Raw genomic sequence first — 19,435 nt, 5'->3', positions numbered from 1 at the left:
CCTGCAACTCCCATTTTTTTGAAGGACTTAGTTCTTAAGACCACACTGTTTCAGTATCAGCTTGGCTAAGAATTAAAAATTACATCAGAATTTTTTTAAAGATAATATGCAACCCCAAAAGGCCTTAAAATTGAAACATGTAATTCTTAAAAATTTAAATAAAAAAAAGGAGAGACTGAATGCACAAAGCTGCTATTTTTTGGATGTAAACCTTGATCCTTCTATAGGAGTTACGGGAGCATCTTCAGTGTAGGCACTGCTGCCTTTGAGAAAAGAATGACTTCAAAAGAAGGGCTGAAAGCTTTCATTGAAGTATTAAGGTAAGTTGTCGAGTGGGTGGGGTTTGTGTTGGGTTTACTTTATTATTTTTAATATAAATTCTTAGTGATTGCTAAAACTTTCTTTTTTTTCCCCCGATGTTACAAATATGAGAAGGGTTGGAAAAAAATGAACTCCCTTATTTTCACATTACTCTCTCTCAGCACAAGCTCTATCAACAGTGGGAATTTTCATCAAGCTGAGTTTGTGCTGCACCAATCCCTGCAGCAGCAGACAGTTCCCTAATGCATACGGATATGGTGAACCTGCGACAGTGATATTAATTTATTTAAACAGTTAATTTCAGTACATTAGCAACTTCAGAATTAAATGTAGTAAGCAGACTTTTTTTCCCCTCAGCATAAAAAGTGTAGATGGTACTAAAGGTGATGCTTTGTGTCACAGCAAGAATCTTACTCTTAAAAGAAGAGCTGTAGGCAGGTGTAACAACTAATTAGACACTGCAACAAGAAATATTTTGTAATACTAAAGGTAGGAAGGGTAAGAAATAGAGATCTGCAACAGCCTTTTCAAAGACAAAGTAGACAAAGCTTCAAAGACAAGCTCAAAGTAGGTGTTTACAGTTGCTGAGAGATTTGTCCCTTAAAGTAGCATTTTTTTTTTTTTCTGCCACTGGATAGAGCTGACCATGACAAACTTGCATTTAGGCATCTCCAAACACAGGAAAAATAAACATATAATTAGCAAATAACACTTTCTAATTACATATTAATTAGATTTTATAAACTAAGCATTTTAGTTTTTCCACAAATATATTCATCCTTTGCTTTATTCTTAGTGATGAGAAAAAGTGATTCTTTACCTTCTTGGTTTCCTTGCAAAACAAAAAAAAAGTGCTTAATTTCATAAAATGAATATGCCAACCAGAAATAGTAACCGCAGCGATGTCCCCAGCTCGGGTATCAGCTTGGGTTCCAAGGGCTAGATCAATACCTAAGCAGTTCCTGCCTTTTTTTTTTTTTTTTAAACTGCATGAACCAATTCCTGCTTCCAATTTAAATCATCGAGAAACTGGCAGTTTTAAAGGAAAAGATGGAGTCCATTTCTGACAGTGTTTTTACCTTGCACTTGACATAACTGGACACAAATCAAGCCTTGGTACAGAACCAAGGGCAGCTGCAGCTGAAAAAAGCGGAATTGGTGAAAGACTGCCCCGCGCAGTAAGAGAGATATCGAGGTGCTGGAGCGAGTGCAGAGGAGGGCAACGAAGCTGGGGAAGGGCCTGGAAAACAAATCATATGAAGAGCGGTTGAAGGAGCTGGGACTGTTTAGTATGAGGAAGAGGAGGCTGAGGGGAGACCTCATCACTCTCTACAACTACTTGAAAGGACACTGTAGAGAGGTTGGTGCTGGTCTCTTCGCACAGGTAATTAATGACAGAACGAGAGGGAATGGCTTCAAGCTCCAGCAGGGTAGGTTTAGACTGAACATTAGGAAAGAATTTTTCACAGAAAGAGTGGTCAGGCATTGGAATAGGCTGCCCAGGGAGGTGGTTGAGTCACCATCTCTGGATGTGTTTAAGAGACGTTTAGACATGGTGTTGGGGGATATGGTATAGGGGAGAACTTTGTAGTGTAGGGTAGATGGTTGGACTCGATGATCACAAGGGTCTCTTCCAACCTGGACGATTCTATGATTCTATGTAGAATTTCAGAAGAAACACTGTCTGTCATAGAATCATGGAATGGTTTGGGTTGGAAGGGACCTTAAATATCATCAAATTCCAACCCCCCTGCCATGGGCAGGGACACCTCCCACTACATCAGGTTGCTCCAAGCCCCACCCGGCCTGGCCTTGAACACTTCCAGGGATGGAGCATCTACTTCTCTGGGCAACCTGTTCCAGTGTCTCACTACCCTCACAGTAAAGAATTTCTTTCTAATACCTAATCTAAATCTCCCCTCTTTCAGTTTGAAGCCATTACCCCTCGTCCTATTGCTGCACTCCCTCGTAAAGAGTCGCTCCCCATCTCTCCTGTAGGCCCCTTCAGGTACTGGAAAGCCTATGTAAGGTCTCCCCAGAGCCTTCTCTAGGCTGAACTATCCCAGCTCTCTCAGCCTGTCAATTGCTATCATAAATATCATATCCTAGCATAGCCTGTCCTTGCTGTCATAAAGGTATGAAATGAACCATCACAAGTAGCTGTACTTGCTCGTGTTGATCGAAAGGGCTGATCTCAAGTAGTCGCATACAAAATGGATCAATTACTTTAAGCTTAGGAGTCATATTTAAATAAAAACCAAAGAAAACCTTCACGGAGGTATTCTTTGTCATTTAACTTCAGGAGTTTTTGCAAACACCCTTTTAATCTGCTGTGTCACACGTTAAGCAGATAAGCTATACATTTCATTTAAGACATAGCTGAGACGAATTGTGTAACGGGCCAACTGGGCAGGCTGTGGCCAAACAGCCTGGCTCACACGGGCAATAGGTTCCGCCTGCGGTTTTGCTCTTCTCTTGCAAATAGAAAGTGAAGTCATTTGTACAAGAAAGACTCTGAACACCAAGTTACAAGGAAAGTTCTTGGGGGAAGTGGTGAAGCGGAGTATTTAAGAAGCAGCACAGGTAATGAAGCGGGGAAGGCAGCACTAGACTTCTGTGTAACTTCTGTTAGGTATGGAAAAGTGCTCTTGGACGCAAAGGAAATGGCGTGCATTGAAAGAGATACAGCCAACAAGTGCTTAAATCTTTTTATCGCCTTTCAAACTCTTCAGCGTTATGGAAAGAACTAGCACTATTCAGGAAGACGGGGATGGTCCTAGAGCAGCTGTAGCAGGGGAGGCAGCACAGTCTCAATGTCCCCAGTCTCACCAAGGGGACGTGTGAAGTGGTCAGGGAGCGAGAGAAAGGGGTGTGATCAGTGTTTCAAAATGTGTTGAGCAGTTCCATTGTGTTGAGGCTGTGTTCTGATGGCTGAAGTGAAATGGGTGGCAAAGGGAAGAACCTGAAACACATTCTGGCTTTTCTCATTGTTAACAGATAGATGTATTTTACGTCAGATCCAATACAACCATTCTCCAGGTCCCCTAACCCCAAAATAGCTTGAAAGAGAAGACCCATAGCAAGTACTTAGGGCAGGTATAAGGAAAATACGGTCTGGTTTTTTTTTTTTTTCCCCAGCTCTGAAAGGTCTTTTACCTAAAGACTTTGTAAAATGGAAGTTGTTCTTTGATCTTTGGTTCTTCTAGTTCTTAATGGGAGAGTGATCTGTTTAACCCTGTTTTGAAGTTGCTTTTACTTCCATCATCCAAAAACGTCCTCTATCAGCGAGTTCCACAACTTTTTTTCGTGTGGTTCCTTTTATTTAGTTTCACAACAGTGTCCTCAATCTCATGCTCTAAGACAGTGATTATTCACCATCTCTGGGTGAAATGACATGGTGACATGTTTGTGTCCAAATCATTTATAAGCCTTGCTCTTTACAGGAACAAACGCTTGCAAGAAATAAAGTCAAATTTCAGAAGGCAATGTGTGATGTGATGCCAACTTTTGACCTTTGGGGAGTTTAGCAAGACATCCTACAACAAATCTCATTCTACAGCAGTATTATACATGTTAAATGCACTTTATTTACAACTCCCTTCTGTGTTTAAATGTCATAAATGTAACATAGTTTATAGATGGACTTTACAGTCTTTTGCTTTATTCAGGTTAATTCAACCCTCAATTATTTGAATACGCTCACCATATTTTTGCTTTTATTAAGAAAAGCTAGGGTTGTTTGTAAGGAATCTTTCTTTTAAGAACTTGACTAGCCATGAGCAATTTATTAAAGTCCCTTCAAAATTCCCCCAGTAAGTTTCTCCTACCTGCACCGTTCATGCAGTAACTTGAGGCCTCACCCTGTGTTTCCCAAATGCAGAAGAATTTGTAATACCCCATTTCAAGTTTGTAGATGGGGTCAGAAACTTCCTTAATGCCCTCTTATATCTAAGGAAACTTAAACCTGCACTTTTTTCCATGCAAGTACACTGAAGGAGGAAATAAGCTCTATGTTTCTTGTGGAGCTAAAGAAAGCCAACACAGGGCTCAGGGATGAGAAGATTCATTTAAGATAGAGATAGCTGTAGTTTCCATTCCAAGGACTTTGTTTATTGAAAGCAGACTTTGGGGTAAAACTGCAGTAATTGTCAGCCCAGTTCAACAGGCGCCCATTCCTCTTCAGGGTATGTGCTACCGTAACACTCTTGCCCTATGTTTGGGGGTTACCCGTGCTGTCACAGACATCACGCAGCTACTGGTGTTACAGAGCTGCATCCACTGCGTGGGTCAGGAACCAGCCCTTTGGCTACACCCCCAACCACGCTGCAGATCTTAAAACTAAGCACTCTTCAAGAACCACATAAGCAGAGCAAGATGCACCAGGACCTAAATAACCTTCAGACAGTGTTCGAAACTGCAATCCAGTATCTCTTTGGTCTCCTTGTGTGCATTTTACCTTTCTGTGCGCTAAACAAGTAGACTGAACAGGCCAATTTGAGCTGATGGCTTCTGTTTTCATGAGCAGTGAGGCTGCGAGCAGTCGTACACACTACCACGTCTGAACACCACCACTGGTCTAAGTCCAACAGGTAGCACCCAAACACCAGAACCAAAGTCTGTGGAAGGACCTGATCAAATACGTGTGTCTGACATTCAGCAAGGCTAAACTCTTCAGATGCCTCATGTCCACGTATTCTGTGCCACTTCAGGCACTACCTCAAGGTGCCTATGTTACAACCATAAGAGCCCTAGGTTTTTCCTGTAGTTAATAGAAGCAAGTTTCTGCAGAGGGATTCTGACAACCAGGGACTTGGAAAGCTGGAGTAACTATATGCTTAACTACAACAGTGCAGACATTTGTCTGCGCTTGGGCAGGATAGACTTCAGGTTCTTGAGCTGTGGATTACAGCATACGGGAGTTACATAAAGTCAATGATTAGAGTTAACATAAGGGCCTACATCCTTACTCAAAGGTTTTCCTTTGTATTGTTCCAAAGTCTCAGCTATTTGCACAGGTACTTCCTTCTGTCTCATGTGAATTGTTTGATGTTCAGATTGGCTCTGGAGGAAGCTGAGTTTTCTTCTAAAGACAAGTCAAATAGATAATACTTGAATGATTTCAATTTGAAGAGCAGCCAGAGACTGGACCAACAAGTTCTGCAGGTGCCTTTGCCAGATCTGCTCAGCATGAGAAAGCCTGCACAACAGCAACAGCCACCCACAGGGGAGCAGGCTCCACCCCACCAGATCAGTTCCTCCGATACATGAGCTAGAGGACAAAAAGAAAACATGGTCCTAAAAGATGAAACTTAACGCAAGTATAGGTAATTTCTGAATGAAGCACAGTTTAAGAGTTAAAAAAAAAGAACACAAACCACTTTATTTGATAAGAATTTTTTACTCGAGTTTTCAGTCAGCAAGGAATAGTTTTCTGCCCATGATTATTTCGGTAATACTGATTTTTTACACTAATGGAGCTCCTATTGTATTACAACTGGCCCTAACCAAAACACCAACTTTTTTTCCTTAGTTTAACCCTTAACTTGTTCCATTCAGTAATCTAGGCAAACATCCTTAACAAAAAACATTTAATAAAGAAGAGACTACAGAGCATGCTATCTTATTCTACAGAATGCAACACATGGCACATTAGATAATTCCTTTCCAAAGGGACTACTTAATAAAAAAAGGAAAACAGCACCTTTCTCCTTAAAGCGTATTCAAGTGAATATTTTCATAGGTAAATTTTTGCACTGCAAAATCAGATAATATCATTGCAGCAGCAGAGAGAAACATTATTTTAAAATTTCTTTTTCCTGCGAAATTCAAGTTGCTGCTTATTCATGAACTGTTGGGATAAAGATAACCATCCTTTAATACTCAAGTCTGTTTGAGACAGTGCTTGTCAAGAGGTCCAACTGCTTTTTAAGTGAATCTTTCACTTTAATTAGCTCGGTAGCCTACAGGGCGCAATTAGGTATTGTGATGAAGCTACAATGAATATGGCTTTCCTATGTTGATAACATCATTAGTTTCACACAGGCAATCTGACAACTGATGGGGTTACAATCCTGCAGATACATCAAGTAATACACCTTTGCACACACAGATTACATATCAAATTGTTGCCGTAGCACAAACCTGTTCCATTATGTATCTTATATAGGACAATTAGGACATACCTGCGCTACGTTATGAAACAGCTACCCAAACCAAGTCAACAGGTTTTACTTAATACCACTAAACTTGTAGATAGCCTCTCTCAAACGTATCTAACAATACAACTCAGTATTTGAGTACATACTGACTAGGAATGCATTGTAATATTTATGTAAGAAACAGGACGGAGCTAAATACCAATCGGTACAAAGATTTTCCGTGCCTTTCCACAGAAGCTGAATTGCAGTGCTGGAATGACAATTGGCTGCTGTCTTAGATTATTCAGTCATCAGCAAAATTACATCAAAAAACGTACTTAAAATTCACAGTCAAGATGATAGAGGAAGTTTTTCCAACAGTACTAATTTTGGTTTCAAGTTTAAAGTAAAAGGAGGTAGTGCAGTAAGGTTCAACCCAATTTTACTGATGCCAGGTATATTTGCCAGTGGCCTGTGGGTTGTCTTGTAATGTGATATTTGAAGAGGGTTTGTTTCCATCAGTATGTGTGTGTAAGAAAACATCAGCTGGTCTCCTGGTTTAATATCTTCTCTTTTGTCATACCTGTAAAGAATAAAGAAGGCTTATTTACATTCCTCTCTTTACATATTAACCATCTCCTTTATTGCAAGGGCATGCAGCATCCAAGATGAAACACAAAAGGAACTGTAACATCCTCAGTTATCTCTCTTGATTACATTAACTAGTACTGCAGGAGGAAACAGTATTTTTGAAGAGTTTAGGGAGCCAGTCATTCCATGCACGTCTTTCTGCTGCTATTGTGATATAAAACAGAACTGCTAGAAAGTTTCTCACTAGTCCTCTATTTGAGTTCTCTGGAGAAAGGACACCAAAGCCTAAAACTGTAGAAAATTGGACTCATTTTTAAGTTTTACCCTACAAGAATTGCAGTTTGGATAAGTGCGGGTTTTGGGGTTGGGTTTTTTTTTTAGTTTTTTTTGGGTTTTTTTGTTGTTGTTTTTTTTTTTTTCATTAAAATAAAATAAATATTATAAGGCACTTTAGCAGAAACCCTTCTTTTCTGGTAGTCATGCATTAAATTAGGAGCCCCAGAGAATAGCAGGGAGAAGACTTCTTTGGGCACTGTAGGAAAGAAAGAACAGCCTGGCAATTATAGTATTAGCCTGACACTTGTTATTTCTGGGTTCAGTTCCCTGATCTACTGCATGCTTGGGCAGGTCACTTTGGGTCAGCTTTTATAAACCTGTTTATGTACCTATATAAAAACTATATAAAAAAAAATTAAAAATATCAAAACTACTGAGTTCTAAAGCTATTTAACATATACATTTACAGTTATTTCTTAAAAGGAGATATATTTAATCTAGCCATAGAGGATGAGAAAAAAAAAAAGTGACTTAAGTGACATATCGTTTGGCAGGGATGTGAAAGATCTAGGTTCCGCCACTCTCCGTCTGATCTAAACCCAGAACTCGTTTGTTATCTCACAGAGCTGTATGAACCTTTCTAATTTTCTAGAAATCGAGGCAGATCTCCCTCACTGTCTCATGAAGACACTGAAGAGAGTCAGATGGAATTTATAGCCCAAGGGTTAGGATGCTTATATTGGACACAGCAGTTTGATCACATCCTCAATCCACAACTTCAAAGGTGAAAAATAAGAGAAGTCTACCCCAAAACACCCCATAGACCACTGTTAACTGTGCTTCCAAAAGGGGGAGACCTGGATTCAAATCTTTGCTTTACATCCCAGAAAAACTTATACGCTAATACTGTCCAGAAGACAGAGGTGAAGATGGAGGTTGCTTACCTTTATGTGTGTCTATGACGAGAGAGTCTTAGGCATCTAACTATAGAAGAAAATCCATGCTCTGTAACCCAAGTGAAGAGCAGTGCCCAGTGCTTCCCCCTTTCTGTTGCCCTTTTCTGTGAACCATTTTCTACCAGCTTTTGGAGCCCCAGTTCTTAGGCACCTGATGTCTCCCATTCATTTCACAAGCAACTTACTCAAGGCTGTGGCTTTTCTTACAGGCATGGCCACTGGTAAGGTAGTGGTGCAAACACTACATACTCTTAAATGCACCTAGGAGTAAATCCAGGCTGCATCTTTTGCCACATGTATCTTTGCAGACCTGGCCTCTCATCTCTCTGAATTCTCTGTGAAAAACTGGAAACATTAATCTCAATTTATGTTTTTACAACACTGCCTGACATACCAGTCATTAACATTTAAGATACTAAAAGCAAGTGCTCTACAGCAAACTAGAGGATTTGTATGGATTGTTAACTAAAATTTTGGCAACCCAGAACAGACCACAGGCTGACAGAATCCAGAGGTGTCAATAAATATACCATATAATACAGAATTAGACTCTGCACACTAAACAAGTGCTTTTTTCTTCTAAAAAAATTGCACGCTAATTTCATCTACTATTTCCAAAAAGATCACAATACCACTTGTGATGGTACATGCATCCAAACTGGGAGAAGGAATGGCATATAAAATTAGTAATTGGTAAAGTTGATACAAAGTATTTTCTTCATCAGCAAATAAAGAGCCTTTCATCAGGCTGCAAGCACTTCTGAATTTTATTATTTTTAAATACTTTATGCTTACACAGCATATTTATTCCTGGTTCAAAGAGACCGCACTAATTGAAGACAAGATTATAACACCTGTTCTGTGTCAGAATCTGCATCAAGCTTCTTTCAGTCACCCTTTGAAGAAAAATAATGGATCACTTGGATTTTTCTTGAGGCAAGTAGATCTAATCTGAGCACACCACTGAAAGCTGTTAACTTTAAGACACTTTTATTTATGGAATGTAGTTAACCTGATGAATCATCAGCCTTCATAGCCACTCCATCCATAAATCTGTTTTCACCTGATGTACACAGTCTATGAAGATGGTAAATTAGTTTTCACCCATCTGAAAGGCCATCACTTCCTCAGATAAAAAGAAAATGGACAGCTGGTGCCACTAAACTTTGCACTACTGTGCTGTCAGACAAAGTGGTAGTCCTGGTATGATGCTCAGTTGTGGATTTTGCCTGATTTTTTTTTAATGTGAAATTTAATGACGAATCAGCCCTTTTGTATGATGAGTAAAGATAAAAGTGAGATGACAAGGATGTTATTTGTTCACCTTCCAATCCCACTACACTACAGCCTTGCAAGCCCAAAACAACCCAGAACCTACCATCTAAAAAAGCTCACTGAAATCAAGCACTGTATTTAGAGGGTAGAGCTGTGTTTAGAGTAGCGTGTGTACTTAACTATATTCAAAAAACAAAGAGTAGAACATTTTAGCTATCAAGTGCGTACTATCACTTGCACTCTGATAGTTTAATGTCTTCTCCTGACTGCTCGTGCCTTAAGACTTTCTCTAGATCAAACACTGAAAAAACAATTTGAAATAAGCATTGGATTGGGAACTGTGAAGGCAACTCAGCTTTACACTGTTCATATCATTCATATCACAGTAATATGAGAGAGCACAGAAATAAAATAAGGCATAGCAAGCTTGATGATTTTTATAATTCCCCCAGAAGCATTCCCTTCTTCCTGTTTACTTCCAAAATACTTTTCTCTCTAAACATACCAATAATTAAATTATATTTGTTCCTCTGATCCTGGAGACTGTAACTGGGGAAAAAGAACTCCATGCTCAGCGCACTTCTGAAACCAAATCTGCTTCTATTGCTTTTGTTTTGTGCAAGTATGAAGTGAGGCTTTGTGGCACTTTCTGCTGAATCATTTTCATTAAGATGACATTTTAAATTAGAAGCCTACGCTTCAGCTGAAGAGGTAGGCCTAAGCATCAGAAAGGTACCCTTTTTTAAGTCTGCGTCCTGAAAAGCAAACAATGCCATCCCACAAATGTCTCTTAGTATTCATTTAAATATTCTGATTCTTAAAACTGTTTGGACATTACTGCTGGTCATGGTAACAGAGCACTCCACTGCTTTCTCTCAGAGCTAATGTGACCCACAGTCCACAACAGCAGCTTCAATGCTATCTATGTAAAGGATGTTCCATGTAAAAATAGAGTTTGAATATTAATACACAGCCTCACAATGCCACGCATCATTTAAAATCAAATAAAATGAGACGATATCCCCACGATTATATACACTGTTCTGCCAAGAGCAGAAAAATGTTCATTTACAGCTGTGTTATACAAGATCTAGGGAGATATCAAACTTAACTGCATTAAAGATAATGGTGGTTTAGTAAGCCAACATTTTTTTGCACTGTTTCTGATATCTTTAAAAGATTTTATGCTATTTAGGCAAACCAGAACCAACAAAAACAACTAAAAAACCTTGCAGTGCTCTATTTCTGAAATGGCAGCGCTGCAATACATCAAAATTCTCTGAAGATTCACATTGTTCTTGACCTGGCTTAATAAATATGCTATCCCACAAACAGTATCTGTGATGTTTGTCCCTGTGCACATAAGAAAAAAAGCAGGCTCCTGTCTTCAGATCAAAATACCTTGTTCATGACATACCTCCAATCTGAATTGATTTCTAGAAACCGAGAAACTCCTGTCTGTGCTGCAGCCACGTCAATATGAACAGAGACGTCTACATAAATACAGAAAAAAAAAAATATTGTTTCAAAATGCTTCTAAACCCACTGGTAAATAAATTAGCAAAACAGTAACAGAAAAGATGCATGTAAATAGTGTGAAGTAGTAATATCCGTGTAAAGATGTACTAGCAAAAAAAAAACCCTGCAACTGAAATTAGACGAACATACCTCAAACCAACTTTACGTACCTGCTGTTGAAGGTACCAACTCATGCAACTTCTGAATTGCCACTCCTCCAGGATAATTGAAATGTGAAACATATAAAGATGTTCCTGAATAAGCAGCATTAACTAGAAGATGCGTTACAACAAAGAAAGATCCAAGTTTGTACAGCCAGGATTTCCGGTAGTTATTCAGACTGTTGAGGGAGGGGGAAAAATGAGTAAGAGCAAACTGTTATTTTTCGTTCATACTGGTCATTGACTATTGTGACAGAACTTTTATGAAAATTCCATTGCTAGATAATAAAGACTAATGCAAACTTTGTTATTCCATGTGTATGGAATGCATTTATTATTCATTTCTAAAAGACTAGCTTCTAGTGACATTTAAATTAGAATATTCTCATTAATAAAGCTCATACAAACTCATCATAAAGCTAAGTATTTCTGTGTTTAAAACCTTTAGCTATAAACGTATTCTCTTTCAAAGAAGTTCAGAGTTTAACTCCAATTTGTTTACTCAATATACCCAAGTTTAACTATTTCATACAAACTCCGTGTTTCATGAGCCCCACCTGTATATTAAACTATCTCCTAAGGTAAGTTATGCTAACAACACAGTAGTACACTGGAATGTGTCTTTTTCTCTGGTGGATAAAATAAAATGAATTGTAACAGCATAACAGTAAAATCAGGGCTCTATTCTCAACTCTACCCCGGACTTGCCAAATGGTCCTGTCAAATCATTTAACTCTATGTCTCCATTTCCCTCATTAGTCAAATGGGTACAGTGATACAAATCTCCTTTGTAAAGCCAGACATAAAGATCTCAAGATGATCCAGATTTCAAGTGTATAAAAATAGTAGTAACGAGTTTTGCTTTTCTTTTGCATTTTCAGAGAAAAAAAAATAAACAGAATTTTGAACTTACATTCGTGAGCACATTTTAGCAGCCACTATGTTGAAGACAGGGAAAGTATATATGATAAAACGCAGCTCTTTGTGCGGGAGAAATGAATACAAGAAAATAAAGCCCAGTGCTGGCAAAAGTAATATCCGAGTTCTCTTTTCTGCTACACCTAAAGGTACAAATATAATGCTGCATCCCAAAGCACGAGGCAGGGCTGAATAGAAATACCACAAGAAGGGAGAAGTCTTCACGGTGAAATGGAGCGTTAAGGATGCTTTCACTTCTAGCAAGTAAAGTAACTATTCTTTACAGTACTACATGCAAATTTTTCAAAAATGCAGTACACTTTTTCTATATCACATTCTTCCAGGCATTTGTTTTCCTGCCTTACCCTTTGAGAAATAAAAGCGGTTGCCTAAATACATTCACATCACTCAACACTAGGCACATCAAGTGGCGCTAATGATGGGCAACATGAAAAAACAAGGGGAAGAAACCTGGCCTTACATTGGTAGAACACAAAGAAGCAAGATGGAAGAGTCAGCAGTGGGAAGTTAAAATTTATAGAAAGATCTAAGAAACAGTCATTGTCTCATAAGCTTCAAATAATGAAATACTAGATGAAAAGTAGAATTTAACACCATAACTGAGTCTCAAGAATAGGTTACATCATGTCTTTGCTTTGGCTGGTAGTGTTCAATAGATTTTTTTCCCCGAGACGTTTCAAAGGATACTCCCCAGTTGGAACTTTTGTTTAGAATTGTGTTATACCAGAGCACTTTCCCCTCAGGCCACACAAGTTGCCTCCAAAATAGAGAATCCACAGCAACTGTTAGCCCTAAAAGAATTAAAGAAACACAAATCTGTGTGAATTAAAAACTAGGGAAAAGCAAACTAGCACATCCAAACTGCACATTTACTGATAAGATCAACGTAAACCGGAATGTGCATTGTAAGCCGTGATCACCCAAAGCCACAGAGAAGGTTTAATCTGTCTTGCAGTGGAAACACAGGGGAGGGAGGCACTTCTTAATGTATGTCTTCACAGAAGCGTGTTAGGTAGGAATCTGATTAATAGGAATCTGATTGAATCTGTTCCACCCCACTCCAATCCCAGGTGTGAAAGCAGTGGTTTAATTAAGGTTTGTTTTAAAAGACTATTAGAGCATTAAATGCAATGAATGGTCTAGAAGTTTGCTACTATTTATTAGATGGGAGGGAAGGAGGAGGATAAAGGATGAAAGGCAAAAAGACAGAAGAGCAGCAAATCCATCAGCCCCATCTCCTCCACTCAGCTCTATGAAAACTGCTCAGGTATTTAAGAAGGTTGCCCAGAGGGGGAATGGGAGTACCAGTAACTAATTGCCATTGGACCTCCAAACTCTTACGCTGTGAGGTGCCTCCAAATTCACATGGCATGATCTTTTATTGTTTCTACTGCCCGTGCCGTGGAAGGGACAGCACACCACCAGAGGTCATCATCAGATATCTGACAATAGCATTTTTAATTAGGTAGGCTAGCAGAGAATCATAGAGTATTCGTGCATATGCATGAGCCTTCCATGGAAGGGGTAGAGACAAGGAGATTTTTCAACCTCTCTAGCATGGGTAATGACAAGCTATTAACATTAATGTAATAAAGAAACAGGGCTGAACATGACAATCCCCACAACCCTCTTGCTCAATATCCCTGTCTGTCACACTCTTGTATTTTATCCTGGGATTCAGCTTATCGTCATGGCAATAGATACTACAACTGATAGTGCATGTGTAGCTACACCCAAATACTAATTATACTAAAGTCAACTTGCACGTCGAAGCCTTTTTAAGACTAGGGCATTATACTGTAAACATCCGAAGGCGGGGGTCACAGTATCTCACTACTGCTCTGTGCATACCTATTTCCTCATGTGGAAATTTTCAAAGAAATAAATACCCTCTCATATTATTACAAAATGGAATCAATGAAACAAACAGGAAAAAAAAAGCCTAAGGGCCAGGTCACCAGAGAAATCAGTCAAATCTCCAGACTTCTGTTCAATTTAACATGTGGCATTTGTTTTTTCCAAGGAAACACTTACCCAACCAAAAAGTTCCAGCAGGAACAGCATGAGAAAGCACCTTGAAAACGGAGATTCTTTTAGTTAATAACGTCACCAGGAGCATGAGGCCTAAGAATATGCAGAGCTCTGATCTGAAGACTATAATTGCCAAAGCTGAGAACCAAATGAATGGCCTTTGCTTTTGCTGTATCCAAAATGTCAATGCCAGGAGCACTGCAAAAACAAATAAAGCACACCATCTGACATGCTGAACTATTTATTTTCTAAAGAGCAACACTTTTGCCAATGCTAGTGTCTTGTTCCTCTAACTTCCCACCAATCTTCTCTTGGTCTTTCTACTGTTTCTAGTTCAGAAATTCTTTCTCTGTTAGAGAAGTGTAATTTGGAAAAACATACAACATTCTACTCTTGACACTTAAGTAATTAGGAAAAGTCTAAGCACAGAAGGAACACATGGGAACTCTTCCTAGACAGTATATTTAATAGCTTTGGGGGAAAAAAAAGAAAAAAAAAGGAAAAAAAGAAAAAAGAAACCTTAAGGGAGTACTAAAAGCCTTTCAAACCACGGTTCATAATTACTACTCCTCAGTATCAGCTAAAGAGCTAGTTTATTCTCTTGGCTGAGTATATCCTGTATTCAGGATAACAGCAAGTCATTTCAAATATGAAAATGAGACTACAGACTACCGCTCATGGAGAAAGAACTACAAATCCATTTCCGTGGTGAGCTGGAGACACACTGTATCTCTACACATGAAGTTGCCTCTACTTTTTCACATTTTAAATCACATGATAACACTGACTACATAGTAAAGTGGTCATGATCCTAAGGAAAATGTGTGAAATATTAATAGTACAAAAACATGAAAAAACTTGTACTTTTTAATACCTGCAGAAATTATCTGAGAAGCTTATCACTACACAGTATTCGTCTAACAATTCAACTTCTTTTTGTTTTGTTTTTCAGTTCAGATCTATACAGGTTCTTACACCAAGCTCGTGATTTTATTAGTTGAACAACTTGCACTGAAGTATTAAGTGACTCAGCTAATATCTGTCACATGTGGTTAATCTTCCCTCTCATCATCTCTGGGGAAAAACTGTATGCATACAGTCAGGTTGTGACTTTGATTTTGTTTTTTCCCCCTTTAAGTGTACAAACTGCTACATTTGTAGATAACTACAGAAGAGGAATGTGGAGATGTTGCAGTGGGAATTTGTTCCACAGTCTCATGAGAAAGCTGTTTCCTGTGCAGACTAAATTCACAGATTTTTTTGAACTGCAAGTGTACCTACTGTCTTTTCAATAGCTGTTTTATGCATCAGATATATGTACTCAAACTCCTAGTCAATCAAAGCCGTCTTACAAACTCCACATATGCTCAGGTTCAATAAAGCAGTCATTGTAAGCATATACAGTTAAAAAAAAAAAAGAAAGAAATCACAACTGCTTAAGTTTTCTAGTCTTGTTATCACACTATTTAACTAAGTACATATATTAATTTGGTCTGACCACACATTTTCTGTGCTTTAACTATTGATATATTTGAGAATAATTTTTATATTTCAAAACTATTCCTACGTGAATACTTACCAAAAGGAAGTGCAAACACATTAGGGAGGGTTCGTGTACAGTAAAACATCAAATGAAATTGAGTAACAGTGATGAGACAGAAGATTGTTGATGTAGTTGCTCCAAACTGTTTTCTAACTTCTTTCTGCAACTTCCATAATGTGTAAATCACACTGAGCCCCAAGCTTCCTCGGACTATTAGAAGAATGAAAATGGGACATCAGAGTGATATCAAACAGATCACTGATGAACAACCACGTTACATAATGTGATGGGAAGAAATTATTAAGAATAATACTGAAGATATCACAGTATAACCCACTTAAATTAAAAACAAACCCAAACTTCCCCATTAGTTTACCTATGTTAATCCACCTTTCATTCGTCTGATACTTTTGCACAAAGATTGATGTTTATATGCTCAAGTTAAACAATACTCTCTGAAGCATACACAGAAATACACATGGGAGTGTATTCTCTGAATACACTTGCTTTTTCCACACTGTCTGACATTCGTTAGCACAGACCTTCTCTGTGCCGTTAGTTACTCCAAAGAGGGGGTGAAATTGCCGTGCTGGCTCCAAGTTTTGAAAATCCATCATTAAGGAAAAGAATATTTTAACCATTGGCCCAAACACTGAATGTTACAAACTTGCCACCCACTAGTCCAGTCGTAAAAACATCTCTATTCTGAGGATTTAAAGTTCTCATACCTATCAACTGGGAGTAAAACTTGGACATTCTTAGCACAGAAAGTACATATATAGCTGGGCTGGAAAGAGCAGCAATAAAAATTGGTCCAAGGAACGTTCTTGGGACAACTCCAGGAAATTCATGATGGTCGTACTGCAAAAAGGAAAATATAAGTAAGCTACGCAAATCAGAAACAAAGGAAAACTGGGATAATTCATATTCACATTGCATTTATCCTACTCATATAGCAGGGAATTCTGATCTTTAACAGTGTCCAAGAAAGAACACTTTCCTTCCCATTTACCTTATCCAAGTCCAGCTGGTGGTACACCACATCATGGATAGCTTGTAGGTTAAAGCTTTCCTCCACTTTTGTAAAAGGACAGACAGTTAAATGGACAAAGGCCACAACAATAATGAGCAGCAGCAATGGGAACGACCGCCCACTCGAGCTCCTCTTCTGAGCCATTCTGGGTTCAAAATTCACAGAAAGTCTATTGTTAAACAGAAAATTAAAAGAAAATACATTAATAACATCGCATGAAGTGTCCAAGGAGAAAAAGATTAATAATGCAAGGAAAATGTACTACAGCAGTGTAAATATTTAAACAAAGACCAATAAATCAAATAATCCATCCTATATTTTTTTATACATTCAATGAATCGAGTGGATAGCCAAAAATATATTCAGGCAGCATTTCAGGATTTATGCCACCTCCTGTAAAAGTTCTAGTTTTCACCTAAAAAAACTCAGACAACATAGATCCCACTTAAGAAAGTATTTGCCTTTGTGTTCCATACTGCCACCACTGCTGAGAGCACCACCTCAATTATGTCTGCATTTTGTGGGAGAGACAGCTTTGTAATTTATTCTCACTTTAATCGCATGCTGGATTTACACATTAACAACTCTCTCATTTGTCTAGGACTCTGAAACTAGTAGAAGAGGAACCATGAGGATGAGAAATTGCTCAGAACAGAGTACTTTGATCTTTATAGAGTTTGCCAGTGGTTTGGTCTGGTCTCAGCGAGTGAAGGATGAATCCCCTTGGGCACCCACACCACGTGTTATTATGGCATGGAACAGTCTGAACCTCATCCTTCGCACTGCTACCCAGAAACGAAGGTCATCTCTCCGCGGTGCTTGGCTTCGCAACACTGCAGTGAGCCATTCTTATGGTAGTATTTATGATGCATTTTATCATGATAATCATGCATCCAGCTGATGCCAAAGCAAATAAAGCAGAGGTAATGTCATGGGTAAACAACTCAACTTTTCTGGTTTCAGATTATAAACCAGTAAAAAAAAAATAAATCTTATTTTCTGTGACCATTTCCAGCAAAAACATAGTAATGTATTTCATGTTCTTCAAATTTAAGCTCGCCACTTCTTGTAAGTTTACAACTTAAGAAAAAACGAGAGATTTTGGTTATTGTTATTCTTGTTCTTTTCTCACAGAAACAGAACTTTAAAAATAGCACCTTTAAGGTACAACTGGGGTTTAGGTTGGAGATGTTTTCTCCTGTGTTTTGGTCTAAATATGTCCATCAAAAAGATGTAAGATAGCCGGCAGATTTACTAGGATCACTTAGCAACTGCCCCCTAGAGGCATCTTCTCCTGAACTGACGTTTGTCCTGCTCATTAGTAAAAATAAATAGTGAACTAATGTTCCTTATTGTCACAGCTAACACCAATAAATCCCGAAATTCGTATACTTCCTGTAAATTGCCTGAATCTGCATATTATTTTCTGTATCTCACTGATTGCATCCTTTTCTCACGATTGCTCCTGTTACAGACTGTAACTGAAGCTCTAACCCTCCTCTCAAAGACAAGAGTTCTGCGGTAGGTCGATATGACTTTTGGTTTCCTTTGTGATGTTAAAAACCTAAACAAACACAACATTCCAGGAAGCATGAATGTCTTTTTAACTTGTGCCTAGTACTACTTCTTTATGAGGACAGATAAAAGTGGGTTATGCTACAACAGAATCCTTTTTCCACAGCAGTAGTAAAAGAGGCACGGGACTGCCATCAAGAGCACTTCAACAAGCGCTCAGTAGGAATTAAGCCACTGCACGGGCAACTTATTCTTGTCTCTAGAAAGCTCTCTTGCTGAATTCTTCCAATACCTACGGAGGTATCTCACGGTTCTGGGCAAACTTACCCAAGAGAAAACTGGACACTGAAGGATCAATCTACGGCTGCATATAGTGACACAGGCGTTTGAGCAGCTGGCGTGTCACATGGAGCAGCGTGTAATGCACCAGCAAGGTAGGGATTCCTCACGCCCAATTCCCAGCTTCCTAACCTTTCAGATATTTTAGGACCCAATGAATCCTTGTAAAGGGATCCAAGTGCCAAGAAGCTCTATTTTTCCCTTAACTGTATCAGTTGTGTAGTAAAAAATGTTACCTCCACCTACAAATACCGCGTTCATTATATTCTGACCACTCTACCATATGAACTGCTCCTGGTATCTTTAGCTGATCACCACACGAATACTCAATCCCCAGCTTCCTAAATCATCAGAATGACAGTAAAGCTACGTATCTCATACACAGTTTATCACAAGGCTTTTTGTTTAATCTTGTTGACTCTGATCCTTTTGTATGCCTGAAGAAAGTAAGCTTGCCAGCACGCTCATAGATTTTGAAGATAATTATACGCATTATACATACTGAAATTCCCTGAAGGGAAACACTCTAGAAGATAAAAAAACAAAGCATGAAGACAACACCGAGGTTTCCGAGATAAAGCCTAATAAATTCAGTGGTCTTGTCAAGACTCAAAGTAATGTGCTCTGTCAAAAACTGGTGCTGACAAACCTCAGAAATCAAGTGGGATTTATCAAGACCGGTAGACACCGGATTTGATGTTTAAAATAAATTCGCTATATAAAGGCAAAATAATTGCAATTACAACTTTTATTTTTAAATGCCAAAAACACAGAAATAGATCTTCACTTAATAAAAATAT

The 19,435-nt window shown here is 38.6% G+C and overlaps 1 protein-coding gene across 2 annotated transcripts; it reads right to left on the bottom strand.

Annotated features, from left to right (window-relative positions):
- Window positions 1-5,706: 5,706 nt before the first annotated feature.
- ALG12 (ALG12 alpha-1,6-mannosyltransferase) lies at window positions 5,707-18,648 on the bottom strand. 2 transcript variants are annotated; one of them, XM_074168945.1, is made up of 10 exons: window positions 18,620-18,648; window positions 16,761-16,950; window positions 16,477-16,609; window positions 15,785-15,958; window positions 14,209-14,403; window positions 12,862-12,965; window positions 12,149-12,372; window positions 11,245-11,414; window positions 10,974-11,049; window positions 5,707-7,041 (listed from the first exon to the last, which is right to left on the bottom strand). In XM_074168945.1, the coding sequence occupies exons 2-10, from the start codon at window positions 16,923-16,925 to the stop codon at window positions 6,810-6,812; spliced, it is 1,473 nt and encodes a 490-aa protein (XP_074025046.1). In that variant the 5' UTR covers window positions 16,926-16,950; window positions 18,620-18,648; the 3' UTR covers window positions 5,707-6,809. The 2 variants fall into 2 exon arrangements, with proteins under 2 accessions (XP_074025046.1, XP_074025044.1); XM_074168943.1 differs by lacking the exon at window positions 18,620-18,648 and having other exon boundaries at window positions 16,761-16,944.
- Window positions 18,649-19,435: the final 787 nt, after the last annotated feature.

This window comes from Numenius arquata, chromosome 2, assembly GCF_964106895.1.
Source record: "Numenius arquata chromosome 2, bNumArq3.hap1.1, whole genome shotgun sequence".
NCBI classification, from domain to species: Eukaryota; Metazoa; Chordata; class Aves; order Charadriiformes; family Scolopacidae; genus Numenius; species Numenius arquata.
The sequence above is the reverse complement of the archived record's forward strand: the minus strand, read 5'-3'. Positions and strand labels throughout refer to the sequence as shown.

Excerpts from the sequence above, each read along its gene's own strand:
- ALG12 (XM_074168945.1), bottom strand. The coding sequence starts at position 16,925 with ATGGCTCAGAAGAGGAGCTCGAGTGGGCGGTCGTTCCCATTGCTGCTG. Across the intron at positions 16,610-16,760 it reads ACCAGCTGGACTTGGATAAG|TACGACCATCATGAATTTCC; the intron begins GTAAATGGGAAG and ends TCCTTTTTGCAG. Across the intron at positions 7,042-10,973 it reads GAAATCAATTCAGATTGGAG|GTATGACAAAAGAGAAGATA; the intron begins GTATGTCATGAA and ends TATTCTTTACAG.